The sequence below is a fragment of the Mustela nigripes genome, chromosome 3, assembly GCF_022355385.1.
Source record: "Mustela nigripes isolate SB6536 chromosome 3, MUSNIG.SB6536, whole genome shotgun sequence".
Taxonomy (NCBI): Eukaryota; Metazoa; Chordata; class Mammalia; order Carnivora; family Mustelidae; genus Mustela; species Mustela nigripes.
In genome coordinates, this window is record NC_081559.1 from 169,116,319 (window position 1) to 169,140,984 (window position 24,666).

Genomic DNA, 24,666 nt, shown 5'->3' on the forward strand with positions numbered 1-24,666 from the left:
TATTTCGTTGAATTGTTCCTCTCAAAACACACAGGGTGTTGACAAGAAACTGTCTTGAGCATGATGAGATTTGTCCCAAGCCTGGGTGAACAGCAGAGTGGGCTTGTCTGACTCCAGAGTCTGCTTTCTTTTTCATATCCTCTCAGCCTGGTACCTTGTGATCAGAATTCCCAAAGATCTAAGAACTGGAAACCAAGATGGTAGCATTCAATTTAGTCCATTTCAAATATGCAATAAGCCTTGCACGTGCAAAGGCCCTGGGGGTTGGGCTGGGGAAGAGGGTCTGAAAAAGGAGAAGTCTGCTGCTCAAAGATCCTTTCAGGTGGAGATGAGATACGCAGACCAACAACTAGGATATGAGAAGACATGACGAGTGAAAGACAGAGGGGTCCTGAGGGAACACAGAGGAAGAACTACTCCCAGCTAGGTTGAGGGGAAGAGGGGAGGGGATATGTCACAGACAAGAAGCCACTTAAGATGTTTCGAACACTGGGTAGAATATGAAGAAGTGTTGGAGGAAGCAAAAGGAGCAGACCCCAGGTGAAAGGGATGCTGCACATGAAAACACGGAGGAAGGAAAACATGAGGAATATTCAGAATATACAGAATCCCTTGTTTGGCTGGAGCACAGTGATCAGAGGAGATAAAGGAGCCACAAAGGTGAACTGTACGTGGAGAGTGGAAGAATGGGCACGCTCTGCTAAGGGCACTGACTCTGAAGGCAAGAGGGAGCCATGAGGAGTGTGGAATGGGGTGCTGATATGAACATATTTCATGCAGCCTTTGTGGCAGCTGTGTCTGGAGGAGAGATGGACAGCTGGAAGGCAGGGCAGGGGACTATTACAGCTAGGAGGTGGGTCATATGGTAAAGGCGAGAGAGCCCCAGCACTGGAAACCCTTTCTAGTTTTGAATCTAGTTCTTAGGTCTAGAAAATTAACTGCATTGGGTCAAAACCATTTAAAACTACAGGTGAATATGAAAGAATTTAAAACAGGAAAAGCAGAAAGTAAGTGAAGTGGTAACACCATCCCGTGCTCCGTGCTTGACTGCAGTGTCTGGACATAAAAGAACAAGTGAATGAAGATATGTATGTTTTCTACACAGTGTGGAAAACCAAACCAAACAGGAACTATCTTGGTCAAATGAAAGGAAACAATATCTCTCCTGGTGCCTGAGGACCATGTGAAAAATTAAACAATCTAATCAGAATGGACTGAGATGCTCCAAGATCAATGCTAGATTTTAATCTAGCACTGCACAATCTTTAATGCAAATATCTTTTATTTGCAAGCATGAATGTCAATAAACTAGAACAAATAAACTGGGTAAATTCTGGCCATTTCTGGCATCTGCACAGAGCTGAAACAAAAGCAAATGGAAAAATAGAAAGCCTAGAGGGGTTTGTTTTAATTCAGACATGTGTTCAAGGAACTACAGTGAGACTCGGGGAGAGGAAATCATAAAGGCACATGGAAATGTTTCCAGGAGAAAGCCTGGCAGCACAACAGAGAGAATTCTGGATCAGAGAACTGACTTGGAGGAGAGCAGGTGCAGGGCAGGTGGGCAGCTCCCACGCTCTGCCCAGAGACGGCTGTCCAAGGCCCCGCTGAGCAGAGAACCTGCCCAGGGAGGGCACTTCATCTAGGGAGCCGGTGCTTCCACCATGACCTTTTGGAGCTGGGTGCAGGTTGGGAAGAGAGACAAGGTATTATGCAAACCAGTTCAGCTTCCAGCCTCAAGCTGCAGCATTTCACCTCACACCACTGTTTATCAGTTAAAAACTGATCTGAACTCTCAAACTTCTGAACAGAATGCTTTTGAACGTCCCCCCTGAGAGAGTTCTGCATTGAACGTCCCCCCTGAGAGAGTTCTGCACTGATTCTTGTGTGTGGGGTTTTTTTTTTAGCACTTAAAAAGAATGAAGCACATTCACAATTAGATTATGCTCTGCACACAAATTATGCCCTGAATTTCCATGGACTTGTTTAATGAAACCTTCCCCAGGATCTCAACTCGATGTGACATCTGGCACAGAACACGCATTCCCAGGCCAACATTTTGCTTGCCCTGCCGTTCTGCCCCACGCCTGGCCCTCCACAAGTTAACTTTTAAATTCAAGTGTACTCAGTGTTCTCTCTTCTCTCCATCCCTTTCCTCCTCCTTGCCCCACAATGTTCTTGGAAAAACCAAAATGGAATGGAAAAGCAAAGCAGACCATCACAAAAATACTGAGGCCATTCTCTTCGGGACCCCTGGAGAATAACTGCTGGGTGATAAAACGGAGAAAATGGTAAGGAGGTACTTTGAAAACATCCCCAAACAATTAAAATAGTATGTAATCAATTTCTGCAGTCCGTATCTATAAGCACCCCATAGAGGCAAAACTAACAAGGCTCAAAAGGAACAAGCTCACTGAAGTTGAACTAAGGTATCTCCCTGACATGTGGCAGTGCCACACATATCTCCTCCGGGCTCTAGAGCATACCCATTCATTCACACACATCTAGGGAGGGCTAAGTTCTAGGCACTCTGCTCATTATGGAGAACACAAAAGCAAAGAAAACATGGCTCCAGGATTTTTAAGTGTACCCTTGTGTCTCCAACATATTTTTAGGGACACATGATTAAGCTGGTAGGTAGATTGTCCTTAAAGTGCAAGGAAATGATAAAACATGCATTTCACTATCGCGGTCACCTCTGGGGGAGGCAGAGAATGGGATCTGGGAGATCATGCAGGCAGTTTTGGGGGTGGCAATTCTGAAAGTGGAAGGTGGGTCACAAATATTTATTATTATTATTATTATTATATGGTTATTATTACAGTGAATGGCTTATGTGTGTATTGTATATATATTCTTTTTATGTGTCACATTGTATACGTAATATTAAAAAGAAATAGGGAAGCAGCTATAATGAATTTAAAATAAAAGATAATAAAATGATAAAGAAGGAAAGCCAACATTGTTTATGTTCTAGGAAGGCTCATACCCCCGCAGAAAAAAGAGCCATTTAAAAAATAATGATTAGGGGCACCTGGGTGGTTCAGTTGATTAAGCGGCTGCCTTCGCGGCTCAGGTCATGATCTCAGGGTCCTGGGATCGAGCCCCACATCAGGCTCTCTGCTCAGCGGGGAGCCTGCTTCCCGCCCCCCCTCTCTGCCTGACTTTCTGCCTACTTGTGATCTCTGTCAAATAAATAAAATCTTAAAAAAAAAATGATTAAATACAACATGGTAACCATAACAATAGAAATATAAAAGAACACTAAGGGAGCACACAGCATTTAAAATGACAACCATGGCCTGTGAAATTCTGATACCAAACTGTCTTTGCATTTAGGAGCCTGGTTTACCCCTTTGTAAGTGTCAGTACGACATTACTTGCCCTGGGATGCCTTCCAGATCCCCAAATTCTGGGCTCCATGGTCCTCCTCTGTGCACGGGTGGGATGCTGTACTACCCCCAGAAACATGTTACACTTGTTACAGGGGGCCCCCGTGTTTACTGTTACATCCCAGTACCGGGCTCATTTCCTGGCTTATCAGTAACTGCTTGTTGAAAAAACAAAGGAGTATCATTCCTGGTTCGGTTCTTTTAAGCGGTGGCTGAGATCAAAGAGAGAAGGGTAGGGTGGAAATGTGAAGTTGGAGACTCCCATCCAAAATTCAAGAATGCCCCAGCTTTATGCAGACAAAACTGCTCTGCTATCCCTGGTAAGCGAGGCTTGGCAGGGCAGGACGCTGACAGATCCTAACCCAGGCCTCCGTACGCCCTAGAGCTTCTCAGCCTGTGGCCTGGATCCTTCCCTTCTTCCGTTAACTGAGGGGGAAAGCATTGGATGTCAGGCTATATCAGGTTCAGGCCCAGCCTCCATCTCTCAGGAACTGTCAGGCCTGCCCACAGTCTCGGCAGAAATCAGATCTTCCTGGCAGCGGCCCGAGGAGCCTGCCTATCTCAGCCACAGGGGTGAGCACAAGAAGCCAAACCCTCAGGAGGATCCAGTTTCCCTGAATAGTGCTGCTGCCCCACAAGACACAGAGGCATCCCTCCCTCTGAAAGTGCCAAACTCTGTCTGCTGAAAAAGGACTCGGCAAACAGAACTGAGAGCTCCAAATGCTCCTCAGATGTCAGCAAAAGGATGAGAGCCACGACTCATGCCTGTAGCCCCAAGAGCCGACGGAGCATTCAACCAACTGCATCATCGGAGCACGTGACTGTATGACCCACAACAATGGAAAAGAAAGTGGGGCATTATTTTGGTCACAGACCAGCACAGTACAGAGAGAGAAGGTCACCGTGCTGGTGGGGAGGTTGCTAAGGATTTACTGTTTGCCTTGAAGCCTGACAACAGAAAGCTTATTCTAGCTACATGATCTGAGTGATATTGCATATGAAATCATGTTTAGCATCATATATTTAGCTACCTATTTGCACATCCGTGGATTCCCAAGTTCCCCAACTCCAGAGAGCTCGTTTTTAAATCACACCGTAAAAATGTCTTCCCCTTTTTTCCATTCCAGTGAATTGGTATAGTCCTTGTTCCACATGCCACGTTCTTTCCAGGGCCAACAGATGGAAAGAGAGGAGATGCCAGAAAGAAATGGAAAATGAAAATGACATAAAAATAAAAATAAAGTTGCAAAATGTAATTTGGGTTAATTCCTTGTGCGTTTTTAAAATCAGCACCAGCAGGCTCTGTGCATAGGGCATTGGCTTTTTACTTTTTTTTTTTTTTTTTTGGCTCAGATGTCACACAGGATTAGTGCAAAAGGAAAAATCCCAGCATGGGGCGTATTTTTATACTTAATCAATCATTGCCCGCCTCTTCCTCCCATCACTCCCCAAACTTTCAACTTAATGAAACTGGTCTCTCTTCAAAGTATGTCATTTACTGCCCTCTGAACGGAAATCCTTTCAGAAAAGGAGGTGAGCTTACACTCTGAACCCAGATTTTTAACTTTCACATTTTTAATTTATTATAAATACTAACAACTTATGCTGATATTTAATTCCTTTTATCTTACATATCCATTGAGGAAAGCTACACATCTATTAGTAGCAGCAAAATGAATAGGCAAACATTTGATTACATGTACACATAGCCATTTAACAAAAAGAGCAAGGCACACATTGGAAAAGAGAAAACTATTATATACATCTCACATTTTGTGAGGTACATAATTATGTACACTGAATGCCATAACTCCCATCAGAATACCAAGCACACAGTTAGGTTCTTCATAGTAAGTATTGGACAGAAAATTTGATAGCCTGAATGGAACCAAACTACAGAACTGTGCAAGCTCTGAGCTATCACCTTCCTTAACCACAGAGATTGCAAAAATGGTAATGCTCATAGGAATGTAATACAATATAATACAACGATGGTAGGTCATGTGCCATCGATTACGTCACTGAATTTTCAAAACAGCTTTATGTCATAGGTACTATTATTATCCCACTCTACAGATGAGGAAACAGGTATAGAAAGGGGATTTACACATTCTGAGGCTGGAAAAAAAGTCCTACATGACGCTGGTCTGCAGAGATGGGCAGGAGAATTTATCGAAGGCACACTGAAATAGGAAAATGGGGTCTTAGGTTACCATTTGGCTGAAAAACATTGGGCAAAGTGTCATCAACATTGTTTCTATGTCTCCAAAACCAGGATTGCAACAGAGTTCACGCCCCCTTATTTGTCTGTTGTTCCTTTGAAGGATGGAAGTCATATTTTAAAAAAATATTAAGGCAATGACCCAGAGCCTGACCTCAAGGACAAAGTCAGGTGCAGACTAGTCACACACAGTCCATTTCACATCCTGAAAGGGTGGCACCTTCTCACCATTTGGGGCAGTTATAATTGAGGCATGACTAACAGTTGTCCTTTGCTGAATGGTCAGTCATAAGTACAGAAAATAAGAGACACTTACAACCTAGAAAAATATTCTGTGCTCATTCTTGTATGTGATTGAAACTGAGTTTCTCTTCTACCAAAAAACACGTGTTATGTTTTTTGTGTAGAGCTGCTAGATGCTGTTATTTACTGTGGGTAGTCCGAAAACCTAAATTTTACACAATTTCAAAGCTATTGAACTACATTTAGGTTCACCATAGGTATTGTCTTTCTTTGTTTCTACTAATTAATTTTAACACCACAGGCATTAATCATTTGCCCACCAGATGAAAATCGCTTTAAGATGACTCATGTGTTTTACAACATTGCAAACCCAGTCCGTATGTTCTTGGAATGTAGAGTAAAGAGGAAGTGTTAGATCAAATCAGTTAATAATAAAATAAATAAATAAAAAAGAACACTCTTCCCTATCCCAATTCCATGAACATGAAGAGTTTCAGAATGTGAGAAAAGTATATTAAAACTGGACAGAGATGTGCTCTGAATAATTTCCATGAACTGGCAGACCCGAGCACATGAGCAAGCTCTCTCTTGATAATAAACACGTCGCGTCTCGGCCCACACAGAGGCCCATAGCAACTATGTGCAGGGCCAATTAGCATTAATTGTGGTTGTGCTCATCTATTCCCACAGCACACGACTGAGTAAGGCCCGGCTTTGCATTTACAAATACAGCGTGCAATGCTCAGAGTTAGACGAGCAATTCTAGAACGTCAAAGTCCATTTTTCTCGTTTTGGCTTCAAATTGCACAAACAGACTCACAGATGACAAGGGGTATTTCAAACAATAGACATGTGCGTGTTTAAAAGTTTAGGTATAGACTCTGCCTTCGGAATATCTGAGAGGCAGAGTGGAAAATTTGTTTTCAGTCTACATTTTTAGCCCGCCACAACGAACTTTACACACGCATCCATACAGAAAGAGCCTATCCTCTGTGATTCGATATAATTACTTACTTACTGTGACTAATACTACTTACTTAGAGGGTAAGCTCCGTAGACTTTCATGGCAAACACTGCCTCTGCAAACAGCCTCCCGCCACAGGCTGGGGTATTTCTTGTGCAGAAATACAGTGTGAGCAGCTCATCTCTCCGTGGAGTACAGTCTCAGAGTGGGGTATCCATGGAGACAGAGCAGGGCAAGGAAGTTACTCTGCTGGGCACCATAGCAACAGGAGGCAGAGGGATGGCTGGCCTATCAGGGAAGAGCAGAGGAGCTTCTCCCTGGTGACTGCAGCATTCCAAATGAAACCATCGCCCTCATGAATGGACACAAAGCATTTAAAGAAATACCAAATTGTCAAATAGAAGGAAATGCCTACACAACAGTCAGGGCTAATCTGCTAACAACACTGGAGCGAAACACTTAGTCTTTCTATAATGACTATCTCCCAATGGGCAAGGAAGAAATGACCTCAAAACCCCACATATTCTGAAGTTTAATGGCAAGAATGTGAAGCTTTGAAAAAAAAAAATGCATGGTGTACTCCATGAATTCCAGCTATTTCAAAATGCAAGGCAACTCACAGAGCGGACCAAGAGGGAGGAATGGGAGAGATCTGTTGTTCTGAAGGGAGAAAAGGGAATCCAGGGCTCTCTGGGACAACCCTCAGCATAGTCCTTCCAAATGGGTTTGCTTAAAGTAAACACATTTATTAAGCTTCCGCCAAAGCCCTCCATTATATCAGAACAATTCTTACAAAGGAGGTATCTTTGATAAAACCAGACCAATGCAGAGGAGATGGTGAGTGGATACTCAAATGCCTTAATACTGTGCTATCTGTTAACTTGCCCCACTTCTTATTTAATAGCAATGGCACCAGTGATCATTTATGGACCATATGGTGTATGCCAGGCAAATACCATCACTGCAAACATCGTACTAACAACAATTTTTGCAAAGATATATGACGTGCATGTTGACCTCTTCATGTGTACAGCATGCATTTGCTCTGCTATATAACCAACATACTTTGTGATTCTCACAGTAACCTGAAAAAGCTAATTATTAGTTATTCTTCCACATTACAAAGAAAAAGAAAAGATTTTTTTTAATGTTATAAAAGAAACCCTTCTGCCCTCGAACTTCCCTTCCCCCACAGCTCTGCAAGTGGCCTGGTCCACCCTATTCAGTGTCTAAATATAAGGTGATGTAATTTACCTCCCACAATTTACCTCTCAGAAAAGAAGAAACCCCATATATTAAAGTCTTTCCAAAGCCTCTGATTACAGAGCTTTTGCTCATAATTACCTTCTTTGAAAAAAAGGGCCATCTGAAAAAGACACATCAGTCTGAATTGACCTCAGTCTGTGCTAGTTTGGGGTGCCTTTGGAGGTCAACTGATGGGATTGTTTAAAAGGAAGGAGACCAAGAAATTTAAAAAAAAAAAAAAAAGATTTTGTAATTCCTCAGACTCTTCCAGCCTTTAAAGAACACTTCAAATAGCAACATAGTCAGTGGTTAAATTGTACAGGTCAGAAAAGCCTCATCCCCTTTGCTAACTGAACTCAAGAACCAAGCAGCTTCGGATAGTGAAGGATACTCACATAGAACTACAGGAAAACAGAAAAATCCGCTCTCTCCATGCTGTACCTCAGGTGCTATGACAACCTGTAGGTTATCCTCCAATGTCTACCTTCATTCTTCCTTCTTCTGCTGTCACAGGTGCCTACTTGACTAAACGTCCTGGGATATAATTGCAAATGACTTCCGTGTCCTGACCTTAACATGACTGAGTGCCCCTTGGTCCCTCTCCCCCTCCCCACTGCCTGGTGGATGACAGCTGACCTGACATAGCTGCCTCCCAGCCTGGGTCACCCAAATCCCTAGGTTTTGTTTAGTAAGAGACAAATAAACCTCTGTCTGGTCTTAACCTCTGTATATTAGAGTCTTTTTTCTTTTTTTTTTTAAATAGTAACTTAACAGATACCCTCACAATACTTGTAGGCTTAAAAAATGTCCAATGAGGGGCGCCTGGGTGGCTCAGTGGGTTAAGCCACTGTCTTCGGCTCAGATCATGATCTCAGGGTCCTGGGATCAAGTCCCGCATCGGGCTCTCTGTTCAGCAGGGAGCCTGCTTCCCTCTCTCTCTCTCTCTCTCTGCCTGCCTCTCTGTCTACTCGTGATCTCTGTCAAATAAATAAATAAAAATCTTTTTTTTTTTAAATGTCCAACGAGAGCACCAGACACCGATTCGAAATTGCTTCATATCAAATGAATTGGGTGAAGGTGAAAATGCTGTGCTCTAGAAAAGTCAGAGGAGTTGCAGAGTAGCTCTAGGGAGGAGAACAACTGAATAAAAGATTTTATATTAGACATGAATAAAAAAAAAATCAATGTTTCTAGGGGCGCCTGGGTGTCTCAGTAGGTTAAGCATCTGACTCTTGATTTCGGCTCAGGTCATGATCTTGGGGTCTTGGAATGGAGTCCCACACCGGGCTCTGTGCTCAGAGGGAGTCTGCTTGGGATTCTCTCCTCTCCCTCTGCCCCTCATCCCACCACTCTTCCTCTCTCTCTTTCTCTCAAATAAATGTCTTTAAAAAAAAATCAATGTTTCTAAATTAATAATATAGAATAAGTAAGAACATTTAACTAAGACAACAAATTTAAAAAAAAATCAGATACAATTTCATCCATATCTCCAAAGATTTACTTGAGCTAACAAATGAACTAAAACTTTTTTATTCTCATTAGGGAAGTGGGGGGACATTATATTCAGTCATATACACTGTATCCCTATACTTTTCTCTGTATCCGCTAACTCCGTCCTAGGCTAAGCTATCTAAATGTAGACCTGCTTCCTATTGCACCACTTGATAATCCAAGCTCTACAGAGTAGCCAGAAGGATCTGGACTATTTACCTTAAATTATGTCTCGCTTCTTAAAAACTCTCCAATGGCTTTCCAGTACTCTAACAATACAGACACCTGCTACTGCTCTTTACCTTCCTAACTCACCGCCCTACCCCGCCCTTTAACCCTCCCCTAAACATAAAGGAATATGGCTACGTTCTCAGCTCAAAAGTCATCACCCCAGACACACCCTTGTCTCATCCCCACTCAGTCACTGTCTATATAGCATTTCCTGGCTTTGCTTGTCAACATCTGAACTCCTCTTGTTTGTCTGCCTGTGTATCAGCCACTCCCCATGTTAAAGGCAGACTCCATGAGAACAGGCATGTTGTTTGTTTCTTCTCTGTATCCTTCATGTCCACAGCAACAGCATCAGCACAGAGTAAATGCTTAATAACTGTTAACTGAATGACTGAATGACTGACTGAATGAATGAATGCTGGTCAATCTACAGCCAGGATTCAAGCCTCGGTTTAACAGAAACCCCTTATGTGTAATAAAGGGGTTCCTTTCCTTTACTTAGACTGACATAGACATCACTTTCTGCAATGCCATACACATTCTAGTCCCTGCATCTCCAAGTATAAGCTCACTGCAGCCAGGTTCCTGAAGGGTTACCTCGGTTAAGCATGACTTACAGCCTTGGCTCTCAGAGAAGCTACAAGCTTAGGGGATAAAAGTATGTTACCCACACAAGCATACTATGTAGTTCAGCACATAACTTTTTATCAGTAACCGTGCCGTACACCAAAACATCACACAACAAATCATACCAGCAGAGGAGACAGAGAGAGAGCGGGGTATTTACCCCTCTGGCTCTTTTCCTATCCTTTGGCTTCATTCCTCTACCAAAGTGCACAGCTGCTCCACATGTGGCCTCAGAGTTCTCTCCCTCTGGCTTCCAGCTAACTCTACCCTGTCCTCAGCCCTTCAGGATGTGGGAATGTCTCCAAGCTCCTGCCAGTGCCAAGCATTTGACCATGCCTTGTTGGATCCCCTTAATTATGCCCTTTGCATGCAGACAGTGTCTTCAATAAACTCACCCCAATTAGCACAAAAAAAGGTCCCATCTAAAGCATATATCTGCATGATTTATAACTCAGTTTCCAAGTTTATGTACAGAATAAGTTTCTAGGTTTATTTCTCTTATGCTGGCAGTGGGTAACTATGTTCCACGGTGGGTGTGTGGTCTGCTGGAACGTCTACCATGTATGGGAGACCAGTAATGCTTCGTTCTCAACACGTTAGAACACTTAGTAAGCATTTGGCAGGCCCCCAGACCAGTGGCTAGAACTGTACATGAAATAAATCCTACAGGCCCACGATTTGTATGGCAGTCACCTTTGGGAAGAAGAGGATTATAATTCACTAATTCTTAGGGGGAAACCATTAACGGGCCATTTGGCACCATTACACTGATCGGGTGCACCGTCAAAAGCACAGATGGGAGAAATGCTCAGAGTAGATACGTAGCCCTGCCGTAAAGATAAACACTCATCCCATTTAAGCTTTATTTTACTGGTCTGGTTTCTGCTGGGGAGAAGTGATAGATCGTACAAGAGTCCACTGCGAAACATTTTCTGCGGTAGCCTGGGTGAGCATTCTTTCTCTCAGGGTGGAAGAAAGGTTCAGAGACCCATTTCAGTATAAACACTAAAGCTCTTGCTACGTTGGCAAAGTGTAATGATCTGTGCTTAGGAAAGTATTCATGATATGCAGGGCAGCACAATAAACATCTTGACATGCAGGATAGGACGAGAGGATGATGAAGTGGAGAACACTGGAGACCGGAACATTCCTCTGATGTTCATATCCTCAGAGTTTACTGATCTGCACCCGGTCTTATGTGTTCAGTTCTGTGGACTTTATTGAAGTTACACTGAGGTTCATTGAATCTGTTATCAGCAACAGCCAGCCCAATCTACATACGGGCTATATCAGCTAATTTATGAAAATTAATAAGAATTTTTAGGGCTTTACAGACATTAAAGAAAAATAATTTCTATCTTATTGAACATAATCTTTCTCAATAGTCAAGCTCCCTTATTGTAATTAAAATGATTCCTTTGAAGGCAGGCCTTACAACCAGTGCAGTGGTTAAGAGTTAGTAGCAAGACTGCCCTGTTTAAAACCTACCTACAATCTGTGCCACCTTGGATAAGTTACTTAACTTCTCTGGGCTTCAGTTTCTCCATCTGCAACACAGGGGACAATAGTATCTTTTTCTCCTATGGATGTTAGGATTAAAGAGTAACATGCTTAGACTTTTGCCCGGGACTGTCATTGCTCCATAAATGTTAGCTAAAAAATACATTTTTAAAAGATTTTATTTTTATAAGTAATCTCTATGCTCAGCATGGGGCTCGAACTCACAACCCTGAGATCAAGAGTCTCATGCTCTACTGCGTGAGCCAGCAAGCCGCCTCCAGCCAATAATTTTTAAATCCAATTTCAGACAGTTATTCAAGCCCTACAATTACATCTAATATATCCTTCCAGATACTTTCATAACGTTTTCAGTATCTAAAATAGATCGTAGTCTTTATATGAGGCTGGGCTTTGCTGCTGCAAGACCTTTGATTGGAACTATAAGCTATTAGAAAAACAACGCTTTGCTAAGAAGGCTGGAAGTTTCCTTACAACCAAAATCTTCTAGCACTAAAATTTTAATTTTTTCCACTCTATGAAAATATTTCTAAAATGCTTTAGACATTTTTCTGCCCTCAGACACATCATTTTCTGCTGACTCCACCATCACAATGACTCACTGTGTTTCTAGAAGATTAACTACTTCGCATAGTGCTACAAAGCACTTAAACCCTTAAGAGGCCACCGAGCTTTTTAACCGGTCTTTTGTCTGCTCTTTCATATTTTCCCATCTCCTTGTTGTCAAGGCATCAGCTGTCATTTCATACTGTGGTCAGTGTCCTCCTAGAGGAAACACTGCTCCCATTTTATTTGAACTAGGAGCCCAGGACAAGCTAGAATGCTGTTTTAAATAAACACAGACTCTATAGGAGACTTTTAAAGGGTTTTCTTCTAAAGAAAGTGCATGGAATTTGTGACATGCATTTTAGAAGCTACAAAGGACCACTATGAACATTTACTGAGGAATTATTTTGTGGCGGATCTAACGATGGGCACTTCCCATTCATTAGTCTATTTAATCTTCAAAACAACCCATTTTACAGATGCTGAACAAGAGGTTTCGGGAAGATAATAAGCAGCTGAAGAACGCCTGGTTATGAAGTGGTGGCTTGAAGACTTGAACCCAGTAGGTTGGACACCGGGCTCCCAAACCTGACACACACTTTCTTCCCCCAAGGACAAGCCGAGCCGGGTAACCTGGCGGGGAAGCTGTGCGTGTCTCGGCTCTCAACTCCCCTCCAGGTAGCTCACGTTATTTTAAGAATGGCTTCTCTCAGGTAAGTTGTCTAGCTCTCTTTCATCTCCCAGGACTACCTTTGAAATGAAAGGCTTGTGATAAGCCCGGGAACAGCTGTAGCTATCCACTGTGGGAGAAAGAGCTTCTATCTGCTTAGGGAACCTGGTTGGTGCCTTCTGAGCTTTCCAGCAGATGCTTCTGAATGTGGGAAATAGTCTTTTTAAAGCAACCAGGCCTCTGTTATTGTTGTGAGGTTATTATAGTTCATCTGGTCAGGTCTCCAATTTCCATAGCCCTGGGGGTGTCAGATGACAAGGGAATACTACCTTAGTTGGAACGCTGATGGCACCCAGTGACATGTTTCAAATGCAGATTTTAACATTTCAGTTTCTAAAAGTGGATTTCTTTTAAATTATAGTGACCCTAACCATTTGCTCTTTATCTATCTCCTCGATCAGCTGGTGTTGTTTTTTTTCCTCCCTTTCTTGTCTTCTGATTATTTGTTTAAATCTTATAACTGTTTCCCCAGCTCTCCACCAAGCCTGGTGGAGAAAGGATTTATTATTTCTTTTCGTAAAATAATGACAGCAGGTGTCTTTCTTCCTTGGACTAAGACAAGTAGTAGATCGGCATTATAGGAGCCCCTGGAATGTCATTTAATGTACCGGAGCAGAAATGCAATCAGGCCTTGCGGTTTTGGGTGGAAAGGTCAGGAAGGCTGCAGACCAAACTTGAGAGGAGCCCCTGGGGGCACCTCAGAGCTCACAGACAGAATGCCTTCGTTCCTTTCTTTCCCATGGGCGCTATAGGCCAGGTTTATCGCACGGTACTCTGCTTCAGCTATAAGCTCCCTAGATGCAGGGATGACCCTGAGGTCTTCTTTGCCCTGTCCCTCTGATGCTCTTCCCACGCCAAACACAATTCCTTGCACAGGGTGTACACTGTATTTTTCATTTAAGTATTTATTGGACACCGACTTTATGACAGGCACTGTATCAGGCTCTGGAGATTCGGTCTTGAGTGTTTGCTGAATTGACTTGCAGATAAAAGGAAGCCATGGACTTGCAAAGCCATTACCCAGCTGGACCGTGGGGATGTTTTCTTTTGCACTTTGGTGGCAATTTTTAATTAAGCCTGCCTAGGCACTAAGTGATGGAAGCCAAAGTGACAGAAGGCTCACTGCCTCCAAGAAGTTCCTGAGCAAGCCCGGCCTGAGGAAGGAAGGGGGCATGCTGTGTGCACACGGTGCCCAGCTGGCAAGGTGCAGGCTCATTCGGTCCACCTCTCTAAGCTTCCCCCAGCATCCTGTGACAGATCTCCCTTCTCCTGCACCAGATCTCAGTGAGCATTCTTCTCTCTACCTGAATGACTGAAGGGGCATGACAGGAACTCCTTTTTGAGGTGAAGAGCAGTTTTCCAGAATCTAGAACAACGGACCTAAAATTAAACGGGCCTGGGTGATTTAACGTTAAAGAGGCCCAGAAGTCCATAGGAGCGACACTAATTGCTTGCTATTTTAATAAACTGGTATTGGTTCTAATGAGTTGATTTATTTTAAAAAAGTAGAGCACACATGGAGAGTGCAGGATCGGTTTGGGCTGAGTGGAGATGGTCACTTGGGGTTGGGGAGGAGGGAGAACATTTTAACCTGACAGCAGCATTGCCTTGTGGTTTAGCAGATGATGTCTCGGCATTTTACAAATTGTGGAGTCATCCAGGGGCCTCGTTTCCAGCATTTCCTCTCCTCATATTTATGAGACTGACAGGTTTATTCTGCCGCAAGTTCAGAGAACTATAGGTCACGGTGCAGATTTTTCTACAAAGAGCTTGCTGTACAGAATTGAGTCCCCTCAAAAGCGCAACCAACTTTTTCATTGATGATGTTGGGAATTTTAGGCAACTAAGAAAGAAGCTTTAGGGATCCCTTCGACCTTGGTTAAATGCAAATAAATAAAAACACCACGAGGTAAAGACTGTTTAGGTGATAATGTCTGCTCATGAGCAAGGAAATCAGAATTCTGGTGACAAAAGCTGGTGTTTGACCAAAGTAGTGTTTCAGGCTCTGCCTCCGGGCAAGGGTCACTATGTTAGGATCCATAATTGCTAATAAAGGAGGTCCAAGGAACCTCAGAAATAGTAAGTGGTATTTTGTGCACATAGGTATTTTTCCAGGGTATGGGTTCACAGCCTTCATGATTCTCAAAGGATCCATGAAATAAAACAACATGAAGGGGCACCTGGGTGGCTCAGTGGGTTAAGCCTTTGCCTTTGACTCAGGTCATGATCTCAGGGTCCTGGGATCGAGTCCTGCATTGGGCTTTCTGCTCAGCAGGGAGCCTGCTTCCCTTCCTCTGCCTCTCTGCCTACTTGTGATCTCTCTCTTTCAAATAAATAAATAAAATCTTTTAAAAAAATAAAAAACAACAACAACATGAAGAACTGTTCTAGCTTTCATCCATTTTTCCATTCTTCCTTCCTTCTTTCTACTTTCTTTCTCCCCTCCCTCCATTTTTTTTTCTTTTTTGTCTACATTTTCTTCAGGAGCACTGAGGGCCTTAAACATTCTCAGGAAGTCAAGTGGTTGATCCTTAGCTAGTTGAGTACCTGCTATAGGATTAAGGACTTGCTCAGTGTGATTTCTGCATACAACACATAGGGTTTTAAGTCTTATGTTAACATATGATTATTCCTCTTATGATTATTGAAACAAGGATGGGCAATGATAATCGTAACTCCCATTTAATCTTGGTTTGTTCTTGCTGCACCATACCTGTCTCCTATGTCCCTGTTTCCTTGTATTGTCACCACTGTAAAAAGTTTTCAGAATAAGGTGGTGGGTAGGAAACCAAAATGAAATAATTTTAAGTTGCATTCAAACCCTACTACACCTGCACAGTGAAATCCCTTTTTCTTTGCAACTCATGAAGCTGGCATTCTTTCCTGCACCATTTTATTTTTTCAATCTCATAGCCTATCTTTGCCGTCGAGCCCCCACAATGCACTGGACTCTGTGTTAGGAATAGAAAAAGAGGATGACAAGGCTCCTGCTCTTAAATACATCCCATATGTTAGAAAAACAGATTCTGCGGTTGAGTACTCTCAGGTTAAAAGAAAAGTGAGAAGATTTTCCCAAAGAACATTGTACAAATGGCCCATAAGCACAGGAAAAGATGCTCATTGTCCTCAGCCATTGAGGAAATGTAAATCAAAAGCACGATGAAATACCACTTCACACTCATGAGAATAAGTATAATAAAAAAGCCAGGAACAGCCATCAACAAGGATGTGGAGGAAGTGGAACCTCATACATTGCTGGTGGGAATGTAAAATGGTGCAGTCAGTCGTTTTAGAAAGGTCTGGCAGTTCCTTAAAGAGTTCAACATGGTCACCGTATGACTCAGCAATCTCTTTCCTAGATATATACCCAAGGGAACCGAAAGCTGATTCACGAAAGACTTTGCCATGAACACTCATAGCGTCATTACTCAGAAGAGCCAAGAAGCAGAAACAACACAAATGTTCCTCATCTGTGAATGGATAAACAAAATGGGGATATAACCACACCAAAACAAGATGTTAATAAAGAAAAACCTGGAGGTGGCAGGGGTGGAGAGGTATGTGAGAACTCTCTGTACTCTCCATTCAGTTTTCCTGTAAACCTAAAATTGTTCAAAAAGAATCCACTTTAATGTGCGGTACAGCCATGTAATGGAATATCACTGAGCCATAAAAATGAATGAAATTCAAATGCATGCTATGTGGATGAACTCGGAAAACATGTAAGCTGGAAAAGGCCAAACGCGGAAGGCCACACGTTGTATGATTCCACGTTTACAGGATGCCCACAACGGGCAGGTCCACAGAGACAGGGTAGGTTAGTGGTTGCCACGGGCCGGGGGGAAGGGAGAGTGGAGAGGCACAATGGGCAGGGGCTTCTTTTGGCGGATGATAAAAGTGTTCTGAAATTAGATAGTGCTGATGTTTGCATCACCTTTTGAATATACTACAAACCAGCAAATTGTATACTTTAAAAGGGTGAATTTTATGGTATATGAATTGTATCTCAACTTTAAAAAGAACCACTCGGGGTGCCTGGGTGGCTCAGTGGGTTAAAGCCTCTGCCTTAGGCTCAGGTCATGATCCCAGAGTCCTGGGATCGAGCCCCGCATCGGGCTCTCTGCTCAACGGGGAGCCTGCTTCCCTTCCTCTCTCTCTCTGCCTGCCTCTCTGCCTACTTGTGATCTCTGTCTGTCAAGTAAATAAATAAAATCTTTAAAAAATAAAATAAAATTAAATTAAATTAAAAAGAACCACTGGTCTGGAGTGGGGAGGGAGATTCTCCTTCTGGGTACACAAGGTAATAGTTTATTTGTTGGCTCTAATCTCGTGACATTCTTTAACTCATTGTCTCTGTCTTAAGTATTGAAGGTAGCCAACATCCTCTTTACAATAACCATCTTTCTCTTTTATATGCTGTCTTCCCCACTGTGTATCACTCCCTTTCTTTTCCATATTATCTCAAAGCAAAGGACTGTTAACAAACTCATCATGACTACCATTTATCAGTTGCCTAGGGAAGAGGGGATTTCCTTTTCACAAAGTTTAAAATTTTTCCCTGAAACAAGACAATATGGTCTTTGGTTGACCAAAAGCAAGATGAAGAATAATTCATTAAGATATGCTGTGCAAATCAATTATTCAGGAGAACAAAAGCAGACAGAGATGGAAGAGGACATAGGACCAAGCCTTGGCTCCACTGAAAAAAGCTGTTTATTTCTCCTTGCACAATAATGTCATCACCAAAACAAAAAAAAAAAAATGAGAAGACAAACATAATGAATGAGAACTCATGCAAGTCACTGATCTGTCTTTATAGGCTCATAAATACGCACAGCATTAACTTGGATTTTGAAGAAAATAATGCAATATTTAAGCTGTCTTTCAATGCCAACGCCCAGGGCTTTTAAAGTTATAACTTTAGTTTTATTAAAACTACAGTTATTCATATATTGCACATATTTCTGCGATATAAAAAAAATTCTTTATTTACATATTGCAAATTCTGAGAATCGACCTTTTCTGGAATTTATGGTATCTTATCCATTGCAATAAAAATCTCCATTTCCCTTATTCATTGCAATACAAATCTCCATTTCACCTCATGTTTTGTAACTGTGGAACATCTATATTATATATATAACATCGGACTCATATTTAATTCTTTAAAAGCAAATAAAATAACTAGGTTAGTCAGTCTGCCCAGACCTATAGCTTTCCATCAAGATAACCTGTTCTTCTCATAATCTGTGGGCACTTTAGACAGTATCAAGTAATTTCTTAGTAAAATTTATGTTAGAATTTGATAGTTTAAATGTCTGTTAGACCATTCAGTTTACATGTCTCCAACTTTGCTCCTTCTTCCCATGCCTCTGTAATGCACGTATGCCCCTATACTTACTCAATTATCAACAATCAATACAGAAAATATTCCACTTTTTGCCCTACCTCCCTAAAAAAGGGAGATGTTTTTGGGTACTGGCACAGCAACCAACAATACGGTATTCCCTGTCCTGGTGTACAGGTGTTTCATTTCAAACGTGAAATCACTCCAGTCATACTGTTCTGAGAAAAACATGAAAAGTAAGTGCATTTACCTGGCTTTACAAGGCCTGACTTTGGTTCCTTCTTATATCGAGATGACTGGATGCTTCCTTCACCAACCATTCCAACTGTGCATTTCTTTCTGGAAAAGTCTTCATCACTTCCAGGACAAAAACCAATAGGGCTGTTTCCAGTATCTGAAGGCGTCTTCACGGGAGACACGGACTGGCTACTAGGACAGCCCGTGTCATCTGGAAGACAGCAATCAGTAAGTGATTAATGAGGAGGAGGAAATCAACAAGGGCAGAGAGAAGCCATGCACACACGCACTCACCCACATGTACTCTGCTTATGAGGACCTGGACTGACGCCTGCAGATGCCCCTCCTTTTACTTTCCATATGTTGGTCAATTTTGTTTACAAAGAAAATAGCAGCTATCATGAAACCTATCTTAAGGCAAAACCTTCTGAAGTTTTTGGACCACAAATACTTCTGTAACTTTCATGTTGTCAACACTTAAAGGTTTGTCCATTTCAGCATTTTAGGCAGTATACTTTTGGGTCAAAACTGTCCATATATTTTTTGATGCAGTTAAGTAACAAAAAGTTCACCAGACAATTCGGGGGCATCACTGGGAACACTTCAGAGTTGTTTGTGTTAGAAAAAAAAAAATTACTTGACTATTATTGACCACACCCAGTTTTCAACAGTTGCCCTATCAACTGGTTAAGAGAGTTTAATAGGTAAGAAATCTGGCTTTTGGAGTTCAAAGGAGCAGACAAAAAGGTTTTTTTGTTTGTTTGTTTGTTTGTTTTATTATGTATCCTGTTTCATTAGCATACACACCCTCTCCAAAATATATCAATCCAGTATCTTGCTGGGTGGGATAAATGGTAAAATAAAAATGATAGTCAAATTACAAATATCCCCTTAACTTTCAAGTTTCAGATTATTACTATGATCATTATTATAAGCTAATATGCATGATACGAAGTGACCTGAGTAGGTGCTTATGAGGCAAACAGGAAAGTCATACTGCTGACTCCTATAAATGCTTTCATATTTATTAAATATTCATGATGCTTGGTTAATTCATGTATACTTTGAGGAAGAGAATTGTATGGGAATTTAAGGTAAATCAATATTACCTAAAAGTGTGTCTCTTCCAAAGAGTCAATTAGTGGCAAATACTCATTACTAAATAATTCTTTTTTATACAGAAATATTTTGATGGCAGAGCTACTTTAGTAACTCATTAGACAAAAAAAAAAATAAAAAAGAATAGAGACTATTAGTACTAATAATTTTTAAGACTATCACACTTTAATGAGTATTAAAGGAACAAAAATAATTTGCCATCTGTGAAAGGCTCTCTCAAACTCCACAGCTTTAATAAATACAGAAACAGAACGAAACATGAATAAAATATACTGGTTGCCTGAATAAAGATGACTAGAATCCATCTAAAAAAAAAAAAATCATGGCCTTTGCTTCATTTTTGGCTTCCATTTCAGATTTTATTATGAAATAGCCCCAGTTTCTGGAACAAAGTGAACTTGGCACTGGTAAGATGATTCATTTCTCTGAATATTCTTTTTTTTTTTTTGGACTATTGGACTTATTAGTATACACAGGACCTTAATGGTGCATTTCTGGAAGGGAGTAGTTTTTAGTGTACTGCTCATGCCTTCTGCCTTTGCTGTTCTCTTTCAAGTTCCCTGTTATTACCAAACTCCGGAAGAAACTTTGGCCATGAAGGAGAGTGCTGAGAGCCCCTCCTGGCTGCTATGGGTCAGCTCTTTCACCACTTATTGTCCCTGCCTTTCTGTAACATTTGCATGTCCCATGCTGCAACCCAATAAGAAGCCTAGCTCCCCTCAAAAGGTGCAAAGCTGCTAATTACTCAGATTCCAGCACTCTTACAAGGTCTTACAAGGCTCAACAGGCCTGCACATCGCCTCAGGAGGTCCTCCTTCTTGATTCTGATCCCAAAGCAGATAATGCCAAGCAAAGGAGGTCTAATCATTCGAAATTACCCATTGCCTTCAAAATTATTTCCTTATGAGTCACTTCCATAAATTACTTCTTTTGAAAGAGAGATGGCCCAAATAAATAAAAAGTCCATGCTTCGGAGTCTCTAACCTGAAAAGCAATTTTTCTTGAAAACACTCAGACTCAAAAGGACAAAATCAAATGATTTCCAGTATTGAGAAACACTGTCAAAATTATAATTTAAGTAAATAGAAAGCAAATGTGTCTTGTTGGTTCTATTATCATTTAGCCAGAGTTAAATGAGAAAGAATATGTATAAGCCATGCTTTTAATAATGTCAAGAATTAAGTGCTAGGCTCTGGTTAACAATTGGGACCTGAAATTATTTAGAATAGTGGCACTTTAGGGAAGGCAGCAGCAACTTTTTTTTTTTTTTTTTTTTTTTAACCTGGAATGTGTGCTTTACAAATCATCAATATTTACAGCTAGTATCTCTAGGGGAAGGGTTTGAGAAGGTGAAGACCTAAATAAACCTTTAACTTGTGGCACCTTGTACAGCATCTGAATCATGATATAAACTGGTGTTCCCCCAACATCTCTTAACTGTCTAGTATTGTGCTTTATATTGAGAGAGAAACAATGGGCATAAGACATGATCTTTCATTGGTTAAACTGCATCTTGGCCCTGAACCAGCCCACAGACATTATGCCCAGCGCCCATACCAATGGAGCTTATAAATAAGCAAACGGAGATGGATAAATATCACGTACAACGCACAACTCCTACAGGCTGGCAAGCCCATCAAAGCAAATCCATACTCCAGAAAATCAGTGTGTTATCAGAGAAAGTCAGGGTATTGGCCAGTTTCATCCCATGAGATCAACACTAACCAGATATCTAGTTTGGAAAGTGTAGGGCCATTGATTTTCCTACTAGAGAGAACAAACATTAAGTTATGCAAAGTAAGCCTCAGAGCAAAGGCAACAAAGGTTCATGGACCAGGGAGTCATCTGGTAACCTGGGACACCTGCAGTGTTTTCCTCTGTGTGGCACTGAAAAAGCGGTCATCTTTTCAACAAATCTTGTTTAAGGCTCCTTTTCCCTTTCCCTCCCCTTCCCTTCTCTTCTCCTCCTCCCTTTTAACTCCATGGTCACAGCTGGAAGCAGACTCCTAGTCCAGATGAAAGTAATACTCCTTCCCGAAATTCTATGTAAAATACGTTTCCTTCACATTTACTCCAAGACTCTAAGAAGACGGAAGCCAAGTAGATGCCCCTTGGTTATTCATGTCTAATGTTACCATGTGCCAAACTACATGTGGACCAAGCACATGTTAAACAGATTTATTTATAAAGCCCACTTTCGTTAAACCCTTTGAGTATGCCTCCTGTTTCCTGCTGCTACTAGCTCGGTTTGTCCCGTGGAATCCATGGATTTATAATTACAATATGTATAATTATGGTTTTTATTATGTTAGTATAAAGAAATTATCAATGACAAAAAAATTTTAATAGGACACCATGAGGAAACTATTTCAGAGAGGAAATGACAGAAATCCTGATTGACCTACCCAAAACAGTGTAGAGTGTTTTAAATTTCCAGAAAAATGGCCTGAGAAAAATAAGAACATTTTGGTCTGGTTTTGGCAGAGGGAAGCTTTGCAGCAAGACTTTAGGTAGAGCATGTGGAAGACTTTCAGTCTCTGGAGAGATAGGAGTTTTTCTTTTAAAACACACACACACACACACACACACACACACACACAAACACACTACTTTGGTGCTTACATTATTGAGCTTTTACACTTCTTCATTGTTCATGGTAAGTATAACTTCATTAAAAAAAAGAAAACATAAAACAGGGACGGCTGTGTGGGTCAGCCGGCTGAGCGCCTGCCTTCAGCTCAGGTCAGGATCTCACAGTCCTGGGACAAAGGTCTGCATTGGGCTCCTGCTCAGCGGGAGTCTGCTTCTCCTTCTCCCTCTGCCCCTCCCCCGATCCTGCTCGCGCGCTCTCTCTCTCTCTCAAATAAATAAATAAAATTAAATTAAAAAAACCCCAATAACCCTAAAATCATGTTTCATGTTTTACACACTGTGATCCATCTGAAAATATAGGCAAACTTCCTTTTGGGGTCAATAATTTTAAATCCCACTTCAATGGGCCCAGGACGGTCCCTCGTGGGACACGGGTAAAACTGGCCCATACTAAGTCTACTTTTGATCATCATCTATCGTGAAGGCGACTAAGTTACATTTCGTCCTTGATATATATTAAGGAATAGGCCATTTTTGTTCTTGTTGTTCATTTGCTTTGAATCTGTCAACATACAAGTTTAAGGACACACAAAGAATACTCACAGACCCAGGAAGTCCCAGAAGTTGCAGCCCTTCTCAAGCGCTATAAGAAATGTACCTACTAAATAGTTTCCAAATTGTTGTTAAGGGAAAAAAAAGTTAAGATCTGTAAGGACAGATGAGAGAAACAGGCATCTGTTGTAGCCTGCAGGTTGTTAAAAAAATGTTTTTAAATCTATTTCTCCTCTCTCTTTATATGACAAGCTCTTTGAGAACATGCCATATAGCTAATAACTGTACAATTACTATACTGACAATTCTGAAAAAGCGTGTAAGTATCTTTTAAAATAATTTGTATCTTATTTTAAATGCACTGAAGGAACTTGCTCATTAAAAGAAATCTGTTGGGGTTGTTAAAATGTTCATTTAATCTTTGATATTGTCAAAGTAATAATTAACGCAAAGGGTCTAGCTTGACTGCAGAAGAGTAAAAAGAAGGAAAGAGAACATAAATAGATAGCAGTTTCCTGGAACTGCAGTACCCAGAAAAAATATTATTGATCTTTTAATTATGTGTATAGTTTACTTGCTCACTTGCTTTGTGCTGTTTCCACATGTAGTATATTCAGTTTCATTATCCTGCTACTGAGCACTTTCCCTTGGAACTTGTTAAGCTATAAAGAAAGAAGCTATTGAAGACTGACAGGAGCCAATGCAAAAGGGCTCATAGTGGCCAAAGACAATAATTCGAGCACCGAAAAGAACAAATAATTAATGCAACTGACTGATAACAACTGGATATTTAAAAAAAAAATCTGGGGGCACCTGGTGGCTCAGCGGGTTAAAGCCTCTGCCTTCAGCTCAGGTCATGATCCCAGGGTCCTGGGATCGAACCCCGCATCGGACTCTCTGCTCAGGGGGGAGCCTGCTTCCTCCTCTCTCTCTGCCTACTTGTGATCTCTGTCTGTCAAATAAATAAATAAAATCTTAAAAAAAAAAAAAATCTGTGAGCTCATGGCTATTAAAAAAAAAAAAAAAAAAACTAAAGATGAAAAGAAAGACCCTTTCCACCTTAAAGAATCCCAATGCACTGGCAATCATTGGCAGCGACCCAGGGACCCATTCTTTGTGTTGAAATTCAGCAATTAAAAGGAAAGAAAGAACTAGTATAAATCCTGATTGAAAAACCATTCCTCGGGGTGCCTGGGTGGTTCAGTGGGTTAGAGCCTCTGCCTTCGGCTCAGATCATGGTCTCGGGGTCCTGGGATCGGGCCTTGCATTGGGCTCTCTGCTCGGCGGGGAGCCTGCCTCCCCCGCTCCCCACCTGCCCTGCCTCTCTGCTTACTTGTGATCTCTCTCTCTCTCTCTGTCAAATAAATAAATAAAATCTAAAAAAAAAAAAAAAAGAAAGAAAAACCATTCCTATACAAATTATATTTTAGTATAACTGAAATCTCTCACTGATGTTGCAAAGTTCTTCCTTACAGAAGCTTCTGTTAATGAAAATAGATGGAATAATAGAAACAGAAAGTCACTATTTTACAATTATTTCTAATGAAACAATTGATTTAGATAATACACATAATGGATGAAACCATTAGACAATAGTCTGTTAACGAATTT

The 24,666-nt window shown here is 41.3% G+C and overlaps 1 protein-coding gene across 8 annotated transcripts in view; it reads right to left on the reverse strand.

Moving 5' to 3' along the window:
• Positions 1-24,666, reverse strand: part of SYBU (syntabulin) — a 112,634-nt gene that overhangs the window by 29,526 nt on the left and 58,442 nt on the right. For 7 of the 8 annotated variants that reach the window (XM_059395059.1, XM_059395056.1, XM_059395054.1 and 4 more), the window contains one exon: positions 18,806-19,003. In XM_059395059.1, the coding sequence (XP_059251042.1) occupies positions 18,806-19,003 (198 nt within the window). Of the gene's footprint in view, positions 1-6,893; positions 6,970-18,805; positions 19,004-24,666 lie in introns of those variants that run through there. The other variant, XM_059395060.1, reaches the window with a different exon arrangement.